The sequence below is a fragment of the Patagioenas fasciata genome, chromosome 10 (assembly GCF_037038585.1).
Source record: "Patagioenas fasciata isolate bPatFas1 chromosome 10, bPatFas1.hap1, whole genome shotgun sequence".
Classification (NCBI taxonomy): Eukaryota; Metazoa; Chordata; class Aves; order Columbiformes; family Columbidae; genus Patagioenas; species Patagioenas fasciata.
This window is the reverse complement of record NC_092529.1, coordinates 10784540-10806867: the sequence shown is the minus strand read 5'-3', so window position 1 is coordinate 10806867 and position 22328 is coordinate 10784540. Positions and strand designations below refer to the sequence as shown.

The 22328-nt window shown below is 44.9% G+C and overlaps 1 protein-coding gene across 3 annotated transcripts in view; it reads left to right on the top strand.

The window, feature by feature from the left end:
* CACNA2D2 (calcium voltage-gated channel auxiliary subunit alpha2delta 2) overlaps positions 1-22328 on the top strand; it is a 218201-nt gene that overhangs the window by 10751 nt on the left and 185122 nt on the right. For all 3 annotated transcript variants that reach the window (XM_071813114.1, XM_071813113.1, XM_065845442.2), the window contains exon 2: positions 12391-12472. In XM_071813114.1, the coding sequence (XP_071669215.1) occupies positions 12391-12472 (82 nt within the window). The remainder of the gene's footprint in view (positions 1-12390; positions 12473-22328) is intronic.

Sequence of the window (22328 nt, the reverse complement as noted above, 5' to 3'; positions counted from 1 at the left end):
GATGTTCGGGTTTAATATTTATCTTCTAATAGTTTCTGAATAGCAGAGTGCTTGCATTACTGGCAGTGACGTATAGTTAATCCTGAGCATAGGTAGCTGAGAGGAGTCCAGACAGAGACTTCAACCCTTGGTGACATGCTTGTGACTGAGGAAATTAGCTTGGAAATAGTTGTTTGTTAAAATTGCTCCTGTGTTAATCTTGCTGTGATACCACAGCTTCTGGCAGTATGTGGGTTAGCAAGATGCTGGTGGCTGAGAATGAGGTCAGGTTCTCACTTTGGAAGAGTCTCAGCAAAGACTTTGTCTTACACCTTTGCTTTGAGGGGGTTTACATTGAGGAATTTGGCCCATTTTTCCATTGCCAGGCCTATCTTCCAGGTGTTCTCTTATCCCCGATTGATCTTCTGGCCTACTTTCTATCCACTACATGTTAAAAAGTGACCAACCTGTCAGTCTTGGCTAGCATCAGGAGCAAAGCTTGTGTGCCTCAGGCTTGTTCCCTGGGGAGACAAGTAATTCTTTCATGGTGCCCTTTGGATTGTCCCCCATCCCTCCCCATTGCCCTATTAGCATCTTGTGCTGCTCTCCATCTTCTACTCCTTATAATGGTTTTTATACATGCGCTTTGTAATAGCACTTGCAGTTCCCTGCTTATCATTTTGCTGATGAAACTAAGGCTTCAGAGACTCCAATATGTCAGTGATGGAGCAGGAAATGCAATCCAGATCATGTAATTTCTCCTCCTCTGTTCCTCCAAATGAATCCAGGCTCTTTGTTTTGGGATGAATGTTTCTTCTGCTGCGTAGTAACAAGACATCGAATTCAACTGCAAGAACGGAGGTGTGGCTGGGAGGATTTGGGCTCCAGGGACAGTATCTGTCCCTTTCGTGCTGGGGGAGTGGGAACTGTCCTTGTAGATGAAAAGCTTCCCTGAAGGACGCTATTCTCTGGCAAATGCCTGGACATCAAAGCTTGGGCAGTGCTGTCCTCTGTAAAGTTAGGCAGAGGGTGAGGGGACTTGCTGCTGAGTGCTCAGTGTGCTCAGCACTGGGCTTCTGCAAATTAAATGGGTGCCCTCTGCTGCATAAGCCCTACATTGGCCGCTTATGCTGTGTAAATTACAGTCAGGCACCTTTCCCAATAGATGCTCTCTTTAAAATTGCATTTTTGTGCTGATGATGCACTCATTTAGAATTGGATCTTTTGTGCTCATTGCTCCCTTGTGGCAGGCACTCACCGGTGGGATCGGCTACTTGGAGAAGTGTAGGGCAGTAGCTCCTGACCATCCCTTGGACGTTTATCTCCTCGGATGGTACCTGAGATGTCATCTGAACATTTCCCACTCCCTCTGGGTGTCTCAGAGAGAATTTCTAGAGGCCATTAAGCTGGGTAATTTACATGCTTCTTGAGCCTGTGCCTAGGGAAATATATTTCACAGGTAATTTCAAATCTCTTGGTGTGTGGAAGAAGTCATTATTCTAAATAGAAAGGGGCTGGTGGTGTCATAGGCCCCATTGAGGGGACCACATTAGAGACTGGGATTTTTCTCTCTTACAGAAAGGAGTCCCAGGTATTATATTCATAGGGGTTTTAGATGTTCAGATGGTTTTGATTTTAATGTTAATACTCATTTAGAAAAGCTGAAGAGAGAATTATCCTGTAATCCTAGATTTCAGTTACATATGAGCATCTTGTGTGTGAGGGCTGAGAGGAGACCTGCTCCAGGGTATCTGTAGGTGTGTGAGTGCTTTGGTGTTCCAGTGCTGTCTTCCAAGGGCAAACATCAAATTTAGCATTAGGAGTTTTAAGTTCTAGTTCTGAATCTGCTCCTAAAAGTCTGTCTGGATTTGAGACTGTGGCTTCACCGATGCAGCTTCATTCTCCTCTCCTGAAAAAACTGGAAAAAATTTGTCAGTCATATTAGGAGGATTTGACAGTTCTATGTTGACCAGTCCCTTCAAAACTATGCTTGATGGACTGTTGCACTATCTGTGCTTTAATTGTGATATTGCAATGGTGAGGGCGTGTGGACAGTACCTGTGGTCATTGCACAGCAAAATTGTGGGTGCACTGCTGGCTTATTAGCTTGAGGCATCTGTGCTCAGACTCCAGTAGAGTTTCCTGGTGACCCTTCCCTTTTGAAAGGGAACACAGATGTTGCATAGTTGTGTTTTCTTGCAGCAAGGGGAACTCCCAATGTGCTTGGCACAGCATCCTCATTCTTAAAGGTGCTCCAGCACAGCATCCTCCTTCCACAGGGTCCTCCAGGACAGGAGGTACATCAGTTTTGGTGTGAAAAGCTGGCTGGGGAAACTGAACCTGATGGGCCAACGTCCTGAGCATGTGGTGCAAATCCTGTAGTACCTTCTGAGTGTTTCCAGTGTGGTTCAGTCACCTCCACTTAAAGAGGCTTGTGTCCTTTACAAAGGAAAGGTGGTATGTATGTGCTTTTTTCCTGTGGAGAGAGCTGTGTTTGTCCCAGCTGAAAGGGGAGAAGGAGAGGGGAGGTGACCTGTGAAAGGTGATGGTTTTGTCCCTGTTGTTGTAGCGCTCAGAGTGATGCAGCAGCACTGGGACAAAACTGAACTGGGCTTCATGCCTCCACTGTCCCCGCCTCGAAGTGTGTCTGGATGCCACCTTACAACAGGAGAGGTCTTGCGGACAGCTTTTAGATGTCTGTCACAAAGTAGTGAGGTAATGGCATAATAGGCAGTAAACCATATATTTTTTTTAACACTCTCCACCTCCACCCCTTTTTTCCTTTCATTGCTGAAAGGGACTAATACAATGAAGAGCTTCTGCAAATGAAGGCTACTGCATATGAAATAACAGGGTTCTGGGTGTTTGGCTGGTGAGAGATGTGATGAGTGAGCATCACTAAGTGCTTTATAATAACAATGATTACAAAGCTCTCTTAGGAGCCAGGAATCTCTCAGGTAGGGGGATGGTGCGGAGAGGGGCTGTTTTAGGATGGGGGTTTTAACTATATAGACATCTAGTGACAATGACACCCAGAAAGCCTCTGAGGAATGTTGCATAGATGCTGTTAGAGGCTACTCCAAAAACCCCAGGAGACTTGGATTAACATCTTTAGTGACAACGGATGCCCCTAAGTAGCTCTTTTATTGTAGCAGGAGGTCTTTATGGCAGAGGTTAATGACATCTTGATAAGGAGAGAAGTTGTAGACAAAAATTCAGCAGAAGTCTGAAGAATCAGTAGTCCCCTATCAGACTCCTTGATATGGCTTGTGTCTGAGTGATCAGATTAAACCTTGTGTGCCTCATCTCTTTCTGATCAGCTGAAATCTCCAACAGGAATGGCAGATGCTGAAACCAGTTCTCAGGTGTCTTGTGGCCACTAAGGGTTACCCCATGTGCCGTTTTCAGCTTGGCCATGTCTGTGTTCTGTTGCAACTCTCCGTAGCAGCTTGACTCCTCCTGGCAGTGGGAGCACCATTGGGTGAACAAGAGCACACTGGAAAGCTCTTTCTTGTGGGGGACTCTAGTCAATCCTTTATTTCCTGGTTGCCACTATGACACAACGTCTCTCCCTCACCCTTTAAACAGCTCAACTAGAGAAATGAGAGATTACTACAGTGTACGTATTCACAATTCCGTCCAGCCATCATGACATGACACTGTTATAATGCTTTGCACATATCTTGGCCAGATTCTACAGGCATGACCCAAGCAAGGGGAACTGTTTTGCTTTGTCCGGTATCTTACTATCTGCATAGCCAGGAGGTGGTTGTTGTGAACATCTGAAGTCTTGCAGGAGCCTACATCAGTTTGGACAGTCCTGCTGTTGCTCAGCGATGATACAGTAGCATGGGGCAACTCATAGCATCTAATCACAAAGCTGTTTGCATATGCTTAAGATGACAGTGTTCTGGTAGCACACAACAGAAACACTACCCAGACTGTCGTCTTCTAGCCAGCTAGCCTGATGTACTCAAGTGACAGCTTCGCTATTTCTCCAGGCTGTGGAAAAAAGCTCTCCCATATCAAACCAAAAGTGCAGATTCTGCAAGGTTTGGCTGTTTTGTGTTCTGGGGTGGTTCAGCTTTCTATCTGGTGATGAGGATTTACTGGAAGGAACAAGAAGATGTAACAACTATCCTACTTCTGTGTAGCTCCCAAGAGAGTCATGAATTATACACAGAATAAACAAATAACCTGATATGTCTGTCATTATATCATAAAGGACTTTAATAATTCATGCAGCTTGCAAAATCCTTACTAAGACCTACCCTCCATAACCTTATCTTTGCTATGGGGGATGGGATCTCTTCAGCTTCCATTCAGATTGCATCTGTAAAACAGAAGGAGTCGGTGAGGAAGAAGGTTTTATCATAAAACTTCATCTGTATAATGGGCTGCAAAGTGACGTGTGAGAGTTATCAGCCGTTGGGGTCTCAAGGGATGCTGACAATGACAAGTGGTGGGTGAAATTTATGCAGGTAGTGTGCTTCATAAAACTGACACCTATTCACTTATTTATTAATTCATTGTGCTTCAAGTCCAGATTTGCGGCAGGCTTTGAGATCAGGAGCCCAGTTCTGATCATCTGTGATGAGAGTGCAAACGTGGTAGAACCCACGGGCTTCTTTTGCTCCTGATGTGCATCAGCAAGTGTGCCATAGAAGTCTAGTTTCAAGATGTAAAATAAGAGCATAACTTTCAGAAAAGCAGGGAGGCTAAGGCATTAGGTTAGCTTTGGCTCTGAACAAAACAGTTAGTTGTTTTGGGTAGCATGTTGCTGGTATTGCCAGTACAGCTGCTGTAATGGAGCCATTGCCTTTGGCTTATTTTGCTGGTGTTACAGTCCTGGAGTTGTGTGCTGGTGCTTCTGCCACTGTCACACGGGAGGTCAAAGCACATGAGCCACACACTCAAGTTGCCATTTGCAGGACAATCCCTGTAACAGCAGGAACAGTTGATCTGGATCTCCAGATATAAATTCAGTAGCTAATTTATTTCTGTTGTAAGGCACCAAAATTCAGTTTTGCTTATACAGTTGGTAAGCGGCTTGATTAGACTCTCTGCATGGCAGGGGACTTCTTGGTGAACTCCCAGTTCTGTCTCCCAGTTGAAAACAGCCAACCCAGTGTACCATCTCAAGGTGCCCAGTTCAGCTTACAGAAGTGTGAGTTGGTGGCCGTGTGCCAAGATCAGATTTACCCTTTAAGACTGTGAGGATTAATTCTTGCACGTTTTCCGTGTATTCATGGATCCTCATATGGAGGTCCTGCCAAATAGTACCCTTAAGGTCCAAGTATCCATTGCAAGATGGCTGTGTCATTGAGTGATGGCCTGCAGATGAACTCTGGGCTGATAATGATGGGAGGAACTTGGTGATGGGGTTCATGGATGGAAGCGTCTTTTGGGAAAGCACTCCCCTCAGCCTTATGGACTGCAGGAGATATTTTCTGTGGTGGCTTTGCCACTTGTTCTTTTCATTGCTGTGCCAATGAGAGGCGCATGCATGCGTTTGGTCAGAATGCAGGGGGGCGTTGCGCAGTGCTGCTGGGCAAATGTACCAGCTAAAACACTCAGTGACTTCTCCTTCCTCTTTCTTTTGGCAAGTCATCCACCAACAGATTGCAGTTTTCCTCAAATCTACTCTTAGGCTTTAAATTATTCACTGAATTGTCCTCTGGCTTCCAGCTCCTTTGCATATCAAATACTCCAAATCAGCTTTTTGTAAAGTTTGAAATTCAGGATATTTTGATTGGACACATAGCTCTCAAAGAGTAGTTATCGTGGCTTTTGTCATACTGGAAGGGCATTTCAAGTGGGGTCCTGCAGGGATCTGCCCTGGACCTATTCTTATTTGATAATTTTATTAATAACTTAGGCAATGGAATGGGAAATTTGCTTATCAAATTTGCAGGCAACACTGAGCTAGATGGGGTTGGGTGCAGTTTGGAAGGCATTATCAGCATTCAAAATGATCTAGAAAAATTGAATGGTGAGCTGGATATCAGCAAAATGAAATTCAGTGAAAACAAATGCAAAGTGCTGCACTTAAGAGGGAGAAATCACATGTACAAATACAGAATAAAGAATATCTGCCTGGGCAGCAATGTGGCAGAAAAGATCTTTAGCGTTATCATGGATCACAAACTTAAGAGGTGATGAAATGCTGTCATAGCAGAAGGGCATGGTTATTCTGCAGTGTACAGTAGCTTCTTGGACAAGACTGGAGAGGTGATGTTTTCTTCCTCATACAGCACTGGGTTTGACTTCTGTTGGAGTACCTGATCTCACTTTTTGGCATGAGCCTTTGGAGATGTAGGTAAACTGTAGAGAATCCAGATCACGGCAACAAAAAGGATGAACTGTTTAGAAAGCACTTGAAAAGAGGTAAAGCTGGAAAAAAATGCATTTGGAGTAGAAAAATAAAGACTTGAAGGACGAAGGATCCAACAGAAAAAATGATCTTCGAGTTCTTAGGAGCCTGTCACAAGAATTTTTCAGTGTCTGCTCTAGGTGGGATAAATGGGAAGAGGGAAGTGAGATTTAGGGTGGATAAGAAGGGAACTTTTTCACCACATGGTGAAAAATGGAACTGGAAAAAGGTCCTGTGGGCATCTTGAGTTCACCTTCAGCTGAAGATTCAAAGAACAGATTAGACAATACTTCATGCAGAGGTTTCAGGTGTTTAGATGTCACAGTGCACTTAATGGTGGAAGAGGAATTCCTGGAGGCCCTGCCATCCCCCATGTCTGTGACTGACTGAACACCTGCTACATATTTGGTTTCTAGGTGGAGCTAGACCTTAAATCATTAATGCTTCTGTTTTCCAACAGAGATATGGTATTTAAGGAATAGTTTTCCTATTGCCCTAAATGTCATTGATGACAAGTTCGTGGTTACTGTTGGTTTTCCCACAGGTACCTACAAGAATATTTGTACTTGAGAACTCTTTATGAAACACAAACTTTCTATGTAATTGTCAGACTGTTTTCCCCCACTTTTTGCCCAGCTCTATCAGGTTGGCAAAACTCCCCAGTCATCTTTTTTTACTGTATTGTAATACTTGTTGGGGCATCAAACTGGGATCAGGTTGGACAAAAGATAGGAGAGGGAAAGGGGTGCAGAAAGTTAGTATTCGGAATGAGGAGAACAAAGTAATTTGGTGACAGAACTGAATGTAGAACACACTCTCCCACTCTTTCCCCTTCATGTTTCTTAAAGATCTTCCTTGGGATATAATTTCAATATTCATTTGTCCCTTCCTTCCCTACTATGGTAGTGTCAAAGATGCTTTCTTATTATAGGAGAGACCAGATAGAGGTGAATAATGTCTTGATAAATATTAAGAAAAGACTAGTCCAGCAGGCAAATTTTCCCCACCTCTCCTGTAGATAAACACCTGTGCGCATACTGAAATTAAAAAGGAGTCATAAAATGGCAGTGTGGGAGGCTTGATAATGTCTGAAAGCATGGTCAGTAAATTATTTGGTTATTTTGAAGGAAACAGGTGCTTACTGGAAGTTGTATCTTTAGGAAAAGAAAATAGGCAACTTGTTTTTCCTTGATGGGTAAGTATTGGCTCATATGGGGTTTTACAGCCTAGGTATGTAAGAAATTAAGAAAAGTCAGAAGGGACATGAGCATCCACATACACACATGCACGTGTGCACACTGACACGCTCTATTATAGTTAAAGGATTAAGCATCTTGAAGGAATAAGCCAATTATAAGAAGTTCCTGCACAGCAAAAATTAGACAACACAGTAATTAATAACCTTATTAAATAGCAATATTTGGGCGGTGAACCAAAGCGTATGAATCAGAGTGAAGCATTCTTGGCTGAACACACTGCGTGAAGTGTAGACACTTGTACAGAACACTTTCTGTGTAGAACCCAGTAAGCTTTGTGACAGTAGATCTGCTTAGCAAGTAGGTTTTTCCTCTTGTCTTTTCACATTGGTGTGAAACTTCCTCTTAGTTTTTGGGCCAGGAAGGTAGCAAGAGAAAAGGACTGAGTCTCCTATTATTATTTTTTCATATCTTCGCTTGCAGCCAAACAAGCACTAAAAAAAAAAGTGTCCTCAAGCAGCAAACTAATTTTATTTCGTCTTACTTCTCCTTTCTCTGTGCTTTTGTGAGAAACTGCTTGCAATGAGGCTTATGTGCATTAGTAGTTTGTGTAAGTGCCTTCCCCACCCCAGGCCAGACGTGCAGAGGCGATTGCAGCCCGGGAAGGGTCTGTCGCATGTACCCGGAGCCACTGAGGGGCAGAGGGACCTTGGGCTGAGTGACACCTCTGCATGGTGCTGGCCACAGGCTTGTCTGCAAATGTTTTAAGCTTCTGTGCAGAAGACCAGACCTCCAGGCTGCCATCTTTTGCGTGCACCAGTGTGGGAGGATGTGGGCCAAGAACAGCCCATCTCCTGTCTTTCCAGGCAATCCCACTTTCTTCCGAAGGCACGGGGCAGTGGTGTACCTCCACAAACCAATGCAGACAGAAGTCCCAGCAGCTGCTTGGGTCACCCGAAGCACGAAATGTGCCCTTGCACAAAGGAAGGGTTGCTGGGAGCAGGGGCAGGGCACAGGACCCGCTGAGCAGAGTGGGGCTTTGCCTTCCTGGCCCCGACTGCAACAGCAGTGATTTGTCTCCTGATGTGCTGCTCATCACAGTAAATATTTTTGAAGCTCTGCTGCTGTTTTTAAGCCTACTTTATCTCATCTTTAGGAAAAATCAAATATGCAAATTCTGAAATCAATTAGCATTTTTGTAGTTTTCTTTGGAGAGGCAGTGATAAATGGTGTTGTGTTTTCAAAAATCATGTATGTCCCTTTTTAAATGTTGTATGGGAGGCTGTAAAATATACAGGGGAAGGATACAAAACTTTTTGATTTTTTTGTTTCAATGCAAGAGCTTTTCAGTATATAACATGAATGTGTGATCAGGCTTGTGCATACAGTAGTGTAGAGATGTAGGTTGGCAGAGTCTTCTGAAGACTCCTCAGCAGAGCCAGCTGAGGTGATGGTGGGTCACTGGGGTGTGTGGTGCATGTCCCTGCTAAAGAGGGGACAGGGGATGACAGGGCTGCCTTGCCTGTGGTTTCTGTAGGCACGTGGTAAAGTGTCATCCCAAATACTTGAGCTCAAAGTTTTTCTCCTTGCACGCATTAATTCACACCAGTGGACACTGAAGTGGTGGTTGGTTTGAGGAGACTGCGCACGTGGCTCATAAAGGGCCCCGGTGCCGTTCTGTGAGCAGCATGACATCCATGCTCGTGGCTTCCCAGGCTGTGCATCAGCTGTTTTCTTTATGCTTTATTTGTAAATGCCATTTCGCAAGAACAGTAGGGCACTCCAGGCTGCGTGTTTTGAGGAGTTATTGCTCCTCAAGCCCTGTAACGCCACCTGAGGCGTGCAGTAATGGCCCAGGAATGCAGTGACTGTCATGTCTTATTGCTTATGGCTTCCATACGAGACACGCTTCAGAGAGAACTCTCTATGTTCATAATGGGCTATCAGTTTCTTTACCCTCTTTATCCTTGCTACGATCATCTTACATAAAATTTGAAGTGCAGTGGCCATGGGAGAGAAAAGAGGCAGAAGGCCAACTGAGACAGAATAATAATGTTTGTTTTGTTTGTTTGTGGCTTTCTGTTTGTTTGTTTTTTAAATGGTAGCTTTCAACCCAGCATATGGCAAGTGAGATGAAACCTCCAAATTCCAGGATATGGCTCACTCTGAAGACCTCTGGTCATGGACATTAGCAGAGCTAGAGGGACACAGTAATGGGTCAGATACACACAAGGGCTTTTGCTGGTGGTGTGGGTAAGGGATGTGCTTGTTGGAAAAAGAGAATTTTTACTACTACTGGCAAAAGCTCTCATATAGCCATACTACACCAAAAAAAGAAGCTGCTTTACTATTATGTTTTTTAATCTAGAAACTTGGTGTCAGCTGTGCAGAAATCCCTTCCCTCCTTTTTTAATTGTGTAATACCTTGTGGTGGTTGTTGTTGTTTTAATGGCAGTATCTAAAGTATGTACTGCAGGGCTTAGCTGGACTTTCTGGGAAACTGCTGGTCTGTAAGGTTAAGAGCCAGATATCATAAGGCTCTTAAAGGGAATTGCAGTCTTTCTTGTGAATGAAAAATCCAGCAGCTTTTCCCTAAAATAGTAGTATTTCTTGGGTTGGAGGCAGGGGGTGGAATAAGTTTAATTTTTTTTTAAACAAATTTGCTGACTAAATTTAAATTAATTTTAAATCCCAGCGCAACTGAGCATTCAGCGTCTTTTTTGCATATACCAACAGAATAAGACTGATGCCTCTGTCTTCCTCTATAACTGATCCTCTCTGAAGGCTTGTCCATACGTGACATTTATGCAGATATGAGGAGCCATTGATGGATACAGCTCAAGATTGACAGTGATTTTTCCCTTGCTGTGGGGGTGTAGGTGTTCCTGGAGGGAGCTGACACGGTCGGGTGTCACTGATCTTGCACAGAGCTGGAAGTGAAGGAAAGGTGTCAGCTCCATAAGTCCTCAGTGGTGTTTCTTGGACCTGTGGCTGAAGATGGGCATATAATTGATTATTTTTTGGTTCACTGGACAAGCTGATGGGGGGAATCAGTTTTGGTGTTTCAAGGCATTTTTTTAAATGAATAACTTGTTTAAGAAATAATCTTTGGTGAAGATATTCAAGATGATTTATGGGTAGCTTTGGACACCCTGAATAAACCTTTGATAGCAAATAAAATGTTTGACTGAAAAAGCAAAGGAAAAAAAGAAGTGCAACCTATACCCATACTCGGCTCGGTTTATGGCCTGTTATTTTTACACTGGCGTTCCTATGGAAGGCTTTGCTTTCCCTGCTTTGGCAGAAAGGTGGGTTTGCAGATGTCGTCACCCATCTCCAGCCAGGTACCCATGGGAGAAAACACAGTGTTATCTCTGCAGGAACGTGGGAAATAGTGTAAGTTATGATGTGAAAGATTTGGCGTGCTCAGCTAAAACTTGTTTTCATCCATAGCTTCATATGTTATTAACTGGCATGAATTTTGCCTGTGTGAGTAACACACGTCTGTCTACCAGTCCCTCCCTCTGTCGCTCTTCATCCCCCACCCCTTACAGATGATGCTTCAGCTCGTCTCAGGCATCTTTTTGCTGTAATATTTCTGCCCAGCTTTTGGGCCATGCTGTATAATTCAGAATCTGCTGTGGCCTTGTTTCTTAGCAGGGTTTCTTTGCTCCTTGATCTCCAGCAGAGCCTCTGCCATGGTTTTGCATGTGGTGGGGAGCGAGCATGGGCTGCCTGGGGAAGGTCTCTTTGCATGAGGAATTACATCACTTTGGGAACCGAAGCTGAGTGCTAAACCCCCGAGCTGCTCTGCTCCCACCACCATTACTTTGCCATGATGCTGCCTTAACCTTCTACTCCTTGTGCTCCTTCCCTCTGTTCTCTGCTGGGGTGCTGGGGGGTGAATGTTGCTGCAGAAAAAGCACCGACAGCAGTGTCAAGTGGTGTAGAGGCTTTTCCAGGTCATGTGGGAGATTTGACATTTGCGTGGCCAGTGACTGGAGTCAGGAAATCTCATTAAAAGGAGGAGAGTTATCAAGTTCTGTGGATTTAGAAGAGGGTTTTTTTTGTTGTTGCTTTAATTTGATGTTATTGCTGTAAGCGGAAATTTGTGTGGTTGCTTATAATGGAGGGTGCTGGAAGGGCTGGCAGCCAGCTCCCTTGCACTGCAGGGGTGGGGATGAAGGAGATGCCACCAGCATCTCCTGGCCCTTTCTGTTGCTCCCAGAGGTGGCTCTGCCCATGATGGGCCTGGCAGAATTGGTACCTGGCTCAGGCTGGGCTTAGCTGAATGTGCAGAGCAGCTGGGCCCGTGAGCACAGGATGCCCTGTGCTTGGCTCCTGGCCCTGCGCAGGTCCCTCCTGCAGTGACAACCCGTAGTCGCAGCAGGACGGGCACCTCTGGTCCTGGCGCAGCTCTGTTTGCTCTCTGCCATGGCACTCCACTGAAACAGTAAGCTGTTTTCTGTACATCGCAGCACTTCGACCTTGTTAATTACTCTGTGCTTAAATAACTATTTACTGCAACTGTTTATAGAAGAAGGGAAAAAAAAGACACCTTGCAATTTTTGTTGTACCTTTTTTCCCCGCTTTTCTCTGTGGCACCTTATGCCTAAATTTTGAAGTCTTGAAGTGTATGATCTGCCCTAGCTGTAATTCCCAAAGCCACATGTTCTCAGTTTTCTGCAGGCACCCAGTGCTGTAGAAAGAGAGCAGTTACCTTGGCTGAGGGCACCAATTTCCTCCCTCTCCCTTCAATCGCTTTGCTTATCTTCAAAGTGTCAGGGCTCTGACTCTTTCTTTCTCTCCCTTTCTCTTTCTCTTTCTCTCCATATCTTGCAGTATGCAGTACTGGGCCAGGAGGCTGGAGCAGGAGATTGATGGAGTGATGAGGATATTTGGTGGAGTCCAGCAGCTCCGAGGGGTAAGCTGTCTGTCTTTTACCTGTGCTGCCTTCCATGTGGCCATTAATGTTCTCATCTGCAGAAATCACCTGTGTGAACACTCTAAAGTCACCTTCTCAACTCCCTCCATGTGCAGGGTCATGGCTGGCTGTGCTTCTGGTTGTTGGTCACTGTGATGCGTTTATTGAGTGTGTTTTGTATCTGTCTGTCTCTCGGGCTGCATGTCGCTGCTATCTGAGCATGTACTTGTGGTTTTCTTTCTGTATGACACACTAAATGCATCTTAAATCCAACTAACCTTTCCTCCAGGGACTGAAGGTAGTTTAATTTGTGTTGTAATTTTAAACTTCTGTTGACAAAGCAGGAAATGTTCAAAGGATAATTTCTCTAGCTGTTGGAAGCTCTGTGTTTTTAAATATACATTGCAGGTAGAACTATAATTCTTGTTTGGCTTCTGTTTGCAAGTGCCACAAACCAAAACCCTGACACTGGCACCTGCCTCCGGCTCCCTGGCTGTGCACCAGGGCCCAGATACAGCAGGCTGCAGACGCCAGACCTCCTCTTCTCCTGCAGCGAGGCTCTGGGTCAAGTTAGGGCAGAATTGCTTTGTTGTGATTTATTAGATTTGTGGATCAAAGAGTCTTTAAGACCCTCCCTATTTCCCCTTCCCAACACTGTTGTAATGACCAGTTGTTTTGAAATTAAATAATTTGAAATTAGGATTATGGTGTTAATCTAGAGAAAATGGGCTTCTCTAGCATGAAAAATTTGCTGCCTCAGGAAAAAAAAAAAGCATTGGGTGTATTTATGTTTTCTTATGGTAGTGGCATGTTTTTCTCTAATACCAATGATTTATGGGTCTCTTACTGTCTGTCTTACACTAGTAGCTATGCTGGCTTCAACAGAACTGTTCATGTTTTATACTGTGGTTGTAACCTATTATCTAAACACAGAAGTGGCACTGTTTTCTAAATGCATTTCAAAATGAGTTGCACTGAAGGCTTGCAAAACTTTGTAGTTCACCCATTCATTTGCTTTAATATTTAGAGCTCTAGAATGGTGTATTTGGGCTTTGCTTGCATTCCTTTCAGCTGAACCTCAACTGGATTGGTAAAACCTTCATGTGTAGCACGGAAAACATATACACCATTTTGGTTTTAACATTTTTTTTTTTTTAATGGTATCTGTGTGTTTGTGCAATGCAGTTATGCATGTTGGGGGGATCTTAGAACTGAAGTCAGGGATGCAAGTTTTCCAGGCAATACATGGGCACAACAGCCAGGACGCTCTTTAGCAGAGCACGTTAAAAAACAAAAGAGAGAGAGACTGCTGCTACATATTGTACATGTCCTCTCTTACGATTTATTCTTATTAGCTTTGATTTTGCTCCTTTGCATGTTAAATAGGTATATCATGTAATTTTTTTAATGCTATAATTAAATACAAATTAGACCTCCAATTTGCCAGCACTTGACTTCTATTGGCCAGTCAGTCAATTACAGGTAAGAGAGCTTCCCACTTTCCCACTTTTTCTGTTTAATTCTTTTGATAGAACATAGTGCATCACTTTAATGGATTAATATCAGATAAACTGGCTGCAGAGGAACTGAAGGGTTTTTTTGAAATCTGTTTTGGAACCTTGTGAAGGACATGAGCTGTGTATGACTATTGTATCTGGTGAATGCATAAACTACATAAACTACCTAAAGCCAAGATATGAGCTACTGAAAATTCCAACATGCAACCGCTAAAACACCAGAAAGGACTAGCAGATGCTGTCTATGGTTCCTCAGGTGGGAACTTGGGATGTGGACTTCAAGTTTGATTCATAACTGCAACATTAAGTGAATGACACTTCACTCACTTGTGTGAGCTAGTATAGATTCACTGGTGTGAAATGGCCCAGAGCGCTTCATCCTGCACTCACAGCAAGTCTTCTTACCCACCAGTTGCACACAGGTCCACCTGGGTTGCTGAGTGGAGATGTCTAATGTCATAAAGTAGTACTGTACCCACGATGAGGCATCAATTAAAAAAACAAATCCATGTTCCACTGCAACCACAGGGAGAACTTGGAGGGGGGCAACTAATTATTTATGCTGGGGCTTGGTCCATGATTCTCTTCCTGTAACAGGCACTACCTGGGCAGGAGTTGGACTTTGTCGCTCCATCGTCATGCTGGTTTGCAACCAGGATGCGGGAGCTGGCGCCCAGTCCCAGCCCGCAGAGCTGGTGTGTCCTGACAGCATGTGAGCAGGCACAGGGGAGAAGGGGCAGCTGAGGAGCAGTGGGAGCTGAAACATCTGTGTAGCTGGAAGTGAATCTCACCCCTGGGATTGCTCAGAAAGGTTTATTGTTAAGCAGGAATAGGTCCACGTAGGGCAGGAAGGATCAAGTAAAATAGGGCAAGTAGAGCCTGATTTTTACCAAAAGTTGCTGATGTTCTTTGGGGGTGCTCCAGCATCACTGAAGACAAAACTGGGCCTTCTGAACTTTGTGGTTTCTCCCTTGGAGGTGGTGGGTCTCACTGCCAGCTCCTGTGGGTCTGTGAAGCCTGTAAGTACTGGAGGTGGTGCTGTGCTGGAAATGGATCTTCCCTTTCCAGTTTAGGGCTGTCTATTGTAGTGACAGACCAGTAAATTACGATAAAAATATCCTCCTCTGAGGTTTGTCAGGTTTACTTACTAGTATTTTTTTTTTTTGGGTTGCTGTGAAAGGATGTGGACCTGTGCTTTGGTTATTGACTGAAATCGTATAACTGTTGTGGCATATGAGGCATGAAATTTATTGTCAGAAATATGGTGTCCAGGAGCATAATGGTGCTGAATATTTTATCTTTCTGGAGTGCTGCCCACCCAAGAATGATTGATTGATTGATTTACTTAAACTCTTCAGTCATTTCCTAGAATTGGGGTACTATAAATGTCAAATGCCCCTGCTTCCCTCCTCTCCTGCGGGCTGGACAGGCAGTCACCTTGTACGCTTCCCATGGGAAGATTACCCAAGCTCACACCCTTCAGATGCTGCTTTGCTCAAGTGGAGCGTTCTTCTGTAGCAGTTACAGAGGAGGGTGAGAAGCTCTGGGCTGTGAGGTACCACCTCATTTCTCTCCTGAAGTCCAGAACCTTGAAAACCGAGGTGTAAATGTGCCCCTTGGTCAGATCAGCTGTGGTGGGGCTACCCGTGTGTCGGAACACGGTGGGTTTGGGGCTGCAGGGAGGACTGCAGCCTTGCAGTTGATTCTCTGCCCAGTGAAGTCAGCGTTCAACCCTCAGGGTGCCTGTGGTGCAGCATCGTGCTGGCTGCCCGCTTACTCCAGCCGTGACTCAAATCCCAGCACTCAGAGATTAGGGCACGTTGCTTTTCCTCGCTGTCCTCATCTCCCTCGTGGCTCACCAGAGATAATTGAGAGCACAAATCATCGCTAATTTAACTCTGACTGGCACAATGATATGTGGAACTCTAAAATGCTAGTTGAATAGGTTGAAATTCTTCAAATAATTATTTCTAGAACAATGGATATTGCACTAAGAATCCAAGTCCTTGACTTCTTCTAGTGACTTTGTGGCTATACTGGATTCTTCATCACTTTGCAGGACAAGAAAATGTTTGCTTCTGAGATTTCCTGCTACACTGCACTAAATTTCTGGGTTTTTTCCAGTTGTTTCCAGTGTTTTGGCAGAAGTAACAGTTGTTGACTTTAGCCAAAAGTGGACAAATTTGTTGTGTTTCCAGCTTAGATGGTTTGTTCATGTTGCAAAACCTGCTCCAGGGTGGACTCTGTGGCTGAGAGGGATTTCCCGTGCTGGTGTAGCCCTGTCCCAGCCTATCATGTCCTGCTGTGCCGGCGCTGGCAGCAGGACCCATGGCAGCAGAGCTGTGTGTGCCACTGGGTTTTGTGCCTCGCCAAGCAGCCCCCTGGCTGGTGTGTTAAACCCTGCTGGCTGGAGAGCAAGGCTGAGGTTGCAAGTGTCCTCTGCCTTGTTGTCTAGCTTGTGTTTGATCCTGTGTCTCCTGAGGTGAGCAGCTAGCTGGTCAGACCATCTCCTCCTCCTCTTCTAGTACCTTTTGTCTGTGTCTGCCTGTTTATGGTCTTGTTTCTTTGCTGACAATGACTGAGGAAACCAAAGCCTTCAGAATGAGATGGGGGAAAAATTAAGCAGTGTAAGTGCTGAGCCCCCTTTTCTGCGCTGTCTGCCTTTCTGCTCTTTTCTCACACTGTTTTTCCTGAGAACTGCTTCAGCAGCAGGGATGAGCACTCATCTAGAAGACATTACAAGCAGTGATGCAGCCTTGCCCTGTTTGGTGGCCAGGCTGCAGCAGGGGCAGGGGAAGTGGCAGAGCTGGACCCGTGCTGCTCTGCTCTCTTCTCCATGGTTTGGATGAACCGAGCTTCAGGTCTGGCAAGCTGGTTTTGCTCCCTCTTCTCCTTTCCTCTGGGCTATTGAGGGAAGTCAAGAGAGAGTGTCTGGATCTGCCTCACTAGCATGTGACTGGAAGGTATAAATTCTGCTGGCCTTGAGGAAACACCCAGCCCATAAAGATCCAGACGGCCCCAGGCTGGGGTGTGAGGAGCAGCCAGCTGGTGGTGCTGGGTGGTCAGCAAGCCCCTGCGAGAGCTGTGCCTGGTCCACAGCCGCGGGACTGCACAGGAGGGAGGATCAGCCCAGGGAGAGGGAGCCTTTTGGCAGCCTGCACAGCCTGCTGCGCACAAGGCTCTGTGGCAGAGCAGAAGTGGCTGGACTTGGTCCTTGTAATCAACATCTTGTTTTACTTCAGTGGATTTTTTATTTCTCCATCTTATTTTTGCTTGTTAACTTCTGCTGTTTTCTCAGCTTTGTTTTGCCAGTTTGGCATCTCTGCCTGGCAGAAGTGCTGCTGTTCATTCATCTGGTCTTTTGTGAAAGCAAAGGACAAATCCTGCTGGCCAGGGTTTGGGGCAGAGTGGCCAGGGTCTGTGCAGGTGTCCCCACCTTTGTCTGCCTCGTAGCATCACCTGCAGCCTGACTGAGCCTTCTGCTTGGTGCTGCATCTCTGATACATCACCTTTTCTTTTCAAAGCATGGCCATCCTTGATGTGAGGCAACCACAGGTGAGGAACTGTGGTTGAGCTGTGCAAAAACAAGAACTTGTATTAAAGAAAAATAGTATATTAGCAGAGTTTTGGCTTGGATCTGAAGAGCTGAAGTGGCATCTGCCGCGTATATGACTGCACTCACTGGCACTCCTCCTGTGACGGGGCCTTTGCAGTACTGAGTATTTCATGTGGCTGTGTGTGTGCATCCCTTACGAGAGTGCTGGTGCAGAGCTGGAGAGTCTCTTTAATGCCAGCACTAGGAGGTAGGACGTGCTCTTATCAAAGCAGCTGCCAAGGTTTGCTGTTCAACTTTTTTGATCTTGGGTAACTACTGGCATAATAGTAACATAGCCTGTATCTTCCAAGTTGCTGTGGTATTACATGATGTTTAATTTGCTCTTTTGTTTTCCCTGAGTATAGAAACACCTGCTTATTCAGTAGGGCTGGAGAATTTGAAAAGTGTTATGGGATTTTAAATGAATGATGCTAGAGAATCAGAGCCCCCCCATTTCCTGCACTGTGCTGAGAAGCCTGTCCTCTTGCAAAGGGCTCTGTCAGATGGACCAGTCATTTACAGAAGGACAGCGATGTGGTCCTTAGACATAGCAGAGCTGGCAATAAGAAGCTGATCTTCTGATATTAATCCAGTACTATAAGCTACAGTCTGGACTTCAAAACACTGTAGCAAAGTGCATCTGGCCTGTTCTGAAAAGTCAGCCCCAGCGTCTGGAGTGGAAGATGAGTGATGCCTGGTGACTGCGCTCAGCAGAGGCAAGAGGAGTTTGAGCCCAAAGCCTGGGCAGCACACACAGCCAGCTGCTTCTGCTACAGCAGCGCTGAATGTGCCTTCTTCCAAATGCTGCGAGGGAGAAGGGACCTAATGGAGTTTTCCAACAGCTAGTACCCGTCTGGAGGCTGACCGAGAGTGTGGACTCTGTACCCCACTGAGATGATGCCTGGCTCTGTGCCCCTGGTTTCCTAGCTCATGCATTATCTGATCCTTGCAATTCCTCCCCCTCTCCTGCCAGCGTGCACACAGCTTGCTTCCACACGCCATCGCTCTGCCCTCCCCTGCTCCTCATGTTTGATAAGAGGAAGTGTGCGATGCCAGATAAACACATTCCTGTTCCAAACTGCTTGGGTTTATTTTAATCTGCCTGGGCTGTTCAGCAGCCTCAGCACTCTGCTCAGCACTGAGTGCAAAGCCAACAATATATTATCAAGGAGGAGCATTTAAATGTCCTCAGCCTTGCAGCAGCTTGGTTGGAGACTGGAGATCCTCTACCACTTTTTGCTTGGGCCAGCGTCTGCCAGTGTTAGACCCTTACACCCATCATCTCACTTCTCACTCTTTCTCACTACTAGAACCATATTGTATCTGTACTGGGAGATGTCAGAGAAACATATGCTCTAGCTTTTCGTACATTTGCATAATTAGAGTAATGTGTATGAATAATTTATAGCTGTATGTGGCTGCTCAGTGTGTGACGTTAGCACCCCTCGCTAAATCCTTTCCAGTGGGTGGTGCAGATCCTGCACCAGAGCCATTGTGCCGCTGCAGTGTGCAGCCTGTCTGCAGATGTGGGAGCTGAGCTTTGAGAGATTGCGGTGCACACATATGTAAATATATTTATATATATATTTATATTTATCTGTGTGTACGTATATATTTTTAATGAAGAAAGGTGGGCTTTCACAGTTGTAGGGGAAGAGCAGGCTGGAAGTCTCAGAGGCTGAAATGCCTTAGATTCTTAGTCTCAAAACTTGCTCCATTTATGCAGAAGCTGTGAATTAATATGTTCTGCTATGTTTGGAAGCTGAGGCAAGGATTTTTTCAGTAGGACTCAGGTGTGACTGGTTTGTTAGTTTGTGTGCCAGGTTTACAGGGTTCTTTGAAATGACTTTTTCAGATCATAAAACTTAGCAGCTTGCAGGGGGGAGGGATGAACTTGGCCGTACTGTGTCATAGAGCCTGATCTCAATCAGTCAGTCAATAAACACTAGCAAAGTATTGTCTATGCGCTGGCTCACTATTTACCAGCTCTTTGGTGTGTGAGTTCTCATGCTGAAAATCCCAATGTTCCCAGGCAGGTTTTCTAAAGGAGTGGTCAAATTCTGGTATTTATGTTCCAGTTAATTTTATCTTAAACTATATTTGATTCTTTCCAAATGTTTGAGAGCCTTGGCTGGAAAGCGCTATGTAAACTGGAATGAAGTGCAGGCGTGCGTGCTGACTAGCTCATTAGTGTTATCCCCTGGGAAACTGAGGCAGGTGGTAGCAAATGTGTGGTGCAGCCAGGGCTGTCCTGCATCGTGTGCATAGCCAGCCTGTTCTCAGAGGGGTGTGTGTTTAGAAGGGTCAGAGCCATAGTAATAGTCCTTCAAGCCCTTGCTTTGAACCTTTTCACTTTACAGAATTACTTTGTATAGATAATACACTTGCAGCAAGGTGGGGAGTTGACAGAGTCAGAGGCAATTGCTGTTTAGTTTTATGGAGTCATTTCTGATTTGTATTCCTGTAAGTGACAAGCTAAATGAGCCTAGCATTCCACAGACTGATGTTCAGGTGCAGGCATCTCCTGAGCGTACTGCTCTGCACTTCATGTCCAAGAACATAGCTGCTGTACCAAGCCAGTCAAAACCATCTTTGTAAGATCCTCATGAATATTCGGTGAAACTTTTACAATTGATGGTGTTACCATTACACAGCCATGTGAGCCCATGGGAATGATGAGTCCTTGGTTGATGTTTCTGGAAACCTCCCTCAGCCAGATTCTCCTGCCCCTGACCAAAGGAGCCTGCAGGTCCCCATGTCCATTCCAGGCTCAATCATTCCCTTCAGACTACATTTAAAACCAAAGCAAGGCAATATCCAAACCAGTCCTGCCAGAACTAGGTGGAGATCGTTAAAGTTTGCCTCCTTAAAAAATACATAGATTATTCTTTAATGAAAAGTTAATAGTTTTATTATTCTCTCCACATGGTTCTTTTCCTTTATATTCACAGGGGAATTGATATAGCCTGGGATTCAGTCTCCTGTGAGCAGAGCTGATAACCAAAAATGCAATGCTATTGCTGATCAAGATACAAAGCAATAAAAAATAGGTATATACGTATTCCATCATAGTTCCAGGTTTTAAATTTTATTTATAGGCTGTAAGTGCCCCCTCAACTTGAAATGCTGCAGGCTGTGGAGTTTGCATTTATCTTCCCGGTAGGTTTGTCAAGCAAATACTTGGTATCGGATGCTGCCGAATCCTGGATTTCCTGTAGCTGATCAATCGCTTCCAAATCCCGGACTGTGGAGAAGCCTGCAACTGTCAGTGCTGAAATATGCAGCAAAGGTTTAAAGGTTTAAAGAAGGAAGCTGTTCTTAGATACTCTGGGTTATTGTACAGAGGATGCAATAAGATGTGTCGCATCTCTTTTGTTCTGTATGTAGAAATGCAGGAGGGCTTGGGAAGGTGGGGAGAATGCAGAGGAGGGGACTTCTCAAGGGCACAGTTGTGTTTTTTATGCTGTAGTGTAGCTTCAACCTGGTGGATTGCAGCTGCAAGCTTGCATGTTAAGTGAGCGTATTTATCGCTTCTCATTACAGCAGATCACCTTTGACATACGATGTGAATAACTTGAATGGGCCCCTGATTTCAAACACCCAGCCATGCTGACCTGTTGGTCTGCAGTGATTCAGCTGGCTTTATGGGTATTTATTTCCTTTTAATTATTTAGAGTTAAAATATTATTGTCAGGGAGAGAGAGTGGAGCCTGATACGAAATCAGCTTTGTCTTCCTCATTGAAGTCCAGGTGATGTGCTTATATTGGTGAGCTTTGCTTGAAGACTGAGGACCTGTGCTATGATTAAAGCTGTGCTTTGCTGTCGCTTCATGGAAAGAGACAGCTCTGCTTTCAGGTGGAATGGCCTCTCAGGAGACTCCAGGTTTTGGTAACCTTCAGGGTTCTGTAGCTTTCCAACAGTTGTATCTTTTGCAGCCAACTCTGCTGCATACAATGAGCTTGCAAAAAAACCCCACTCTTCTGTGTCTTAGGGATACGCCAGCCCTTCTCATAGTTTGTGAGGTTGTGTCCAAAGCAGAGGGAATGGAGGGAGAGAGGAAGATGAACAGGCTAAGGAGGAAGTGTAGCAAGAAGGTGATGTTAATGGTTATGGATTCTCCTCTCCCTTCTGTTGCTTTCAGGCAGATCAGTGCCAACTGACATAATTGGAGAATCTCTTCTTTGTTTGGATATATTTTGGAGGATTTCTGTTTCATTTTGGGGGATTTATATTTGTATCTGGTCCTTGTGATTCAGTTATTCACTGGGCTTCAGATTTTATGGACTCTTCCCTTTTCTAACTGACTTTTCACACCTGTGACATCCAAGACAGATTTAGTATGTGTCTGTTCAGCACCTACCATAACCAGTAGTGTCATGCTTTTTGGACACTGACCATGGTATAAGTATTAAATAGTAAGTAAGAGTGCTGTGAAAAATCCTGTCTGAATGAAACATGAGATTTGCCTGTGCGAAGAGAGGCTATGAATGAGCGACACAGCTATTTCTATTGGGGCAATTCCCTAAATGTCTGGGCAATGTGTCTTGGACTAGTTGCAGGATGTAGATGTTTGTGTGTCGGAGTTGGCTCCAGGGATTGTTTAAACAGTAGCATTAGGGATCATCTGTTGGATGCCCAAGCGAAGCCTTTGCTTGTAGCTAGGAGGCAGAGAGCAGATTTTCAGTTCCCTGCTGTGGCTGTAAGGCCAGGTAAATAGAGAAGGAGGAGACAGCAGGAGGTTTG